The 1,317-nt window shown below is 29.8% G+C and overlaps 1 protein-coding gene across 1 annotated transcript; it reads right to left on the reverse strand.

Moving 5' to 3' along the window:
- Positions 1-234: 234 nt before the first annotated feature.
- Positions 235-1,249, reverse strand: LOC112459121. Its single transcript, XM_025023087.1, has 5 exons — positions 1,180-1,249; positions 921-1,110; positions 662-836; positions 396-528; positions 235-301 (listed from the first exon to the last, which is right to left on the reverse strand). Exons 1-4 carry the CDS (start codon positions 1,198-1,200, stop codon positions 402-404), a joined length of 513 nt encoding a protein of 170 aa, XP_024878855.1. The 5' UTR covers positions 1,201-1,249; the 3' UTR covers positions 235-301; positions 396-401.
- Positions 1,250-1,317: the final 68 nt, after the last annotated feature.

Genomic DNA, 1,317 nt, shown 5'->3' on the forward strand with positions numbered 1-1,317 from the left:
TGCTAAGAAAAAAAGCCGGTATTACAGACGGCTTTAGGATCCCCTTAATGGAGAAATTAATGATATTGAAGCAGTTAATATGACACTCTACTGATATATAAATTTTGGAATTACTTACATTTTGATAACGCCTCCTTATAAATAAAGGCAGGCAATGTTACATGAAAAAATTGTCACAGATATTAAAGAATATTTATATTTTTATATTTAAAATATTTTTCAAATTATTTTTATTTTCCATATTTGTTACAATATTTGTAAAATGTATATGGCATATAGTATGGATATCTTGGTTATATGTCTGAAAAAGAAAAAAAAAGCATTAAGACAAAAAAACAATACATTAATTTAAAAAAGTACAAACACGAGGATATGCTTTATATATATATTATTACTTTGAACTAGAACGGCGGCATGTTGAAGTTTCGCTTTTTCTCTTTTACGTTTGATGGGCTCTGTGAAGTCAATGGAACAGTTGAAGTTGGAGCTGTAGCAGTTAAAACTGCAGATGAAACTGCTGCCTTCTTTCTAAAGATAAAGAATAAAATTTTTTATTAATTTACATCATGAAAATAAATAACTATACAATTTCCTGCAATGTAATTATAAAATAATAGATTTTTTTAAATAGTTTTAGTAAAATCTGAAAATTACAACTGACCTCTTCAATATATAATTATCATTGTTCGATTTTTTAAAGCGTTTTGCACGAGAGGTTATATTTCTTCCTCCTTCAAGATCTAACGCTCGATCTGCGAGGTAAGCCGGTAGTGATTTGACTGCTTCATCAATGTCAGCTTCATAATTGCTGTCTTTCAATCGCTGTCTATACAAATCTACAAAATAAACAAAAAACGAACAAATTAATAATTAATATAAAAAGAGACCATTGTAGTATTTTGTAACAATTGTATATTTACTTTGCGCTAGCATTAAGAATCCAAGCGGAAACTTTTTTAATCCCGGCTTTCGAGGATAAACCCTCATTAATTTAGCATCTTCACCGAAAACTCCAACAAGAAGAGCAACAGTCCAATCACAGTCATTTTTCGCTGTTTCCATTGCTGTGAAGCCAGCTTGGGTGCAATAGAAACCACTCCCAAGATGAACCTAATAAAATAAAACAATTTATTGAAAAATGTTTTATAAAAAGATCACAAAAAAAAGATAAACCATTACCGAGTCTGTTTCTGAAGACATACCGCTAGTGCTGCGTTTGTCTTCTGTGTTGTAACGTACCTTTTCTGCAGAAATTTAGTCAATTTTATATATTTGCTACAAAATAAATTACTGTTAAAAAGCAATTGCCTCTATAAT

This window comes from Temnothorax curvispinosus, unplaced genomic scaffold (genome assembly GCF_003070985.1).
Source record: "Temnothorax curvispinosus isolate PA1 unplaced genomic scaffold, ASM307098v1 QBEX01009521.1, whole genome shotgun sequence".
Lineage (NCBI taxonomy): Eukaryota > Metazoa > Arthropoda > Insecta > Hymenoptera > Formicidae > Temnothorax > Temnothorax curvispinosus.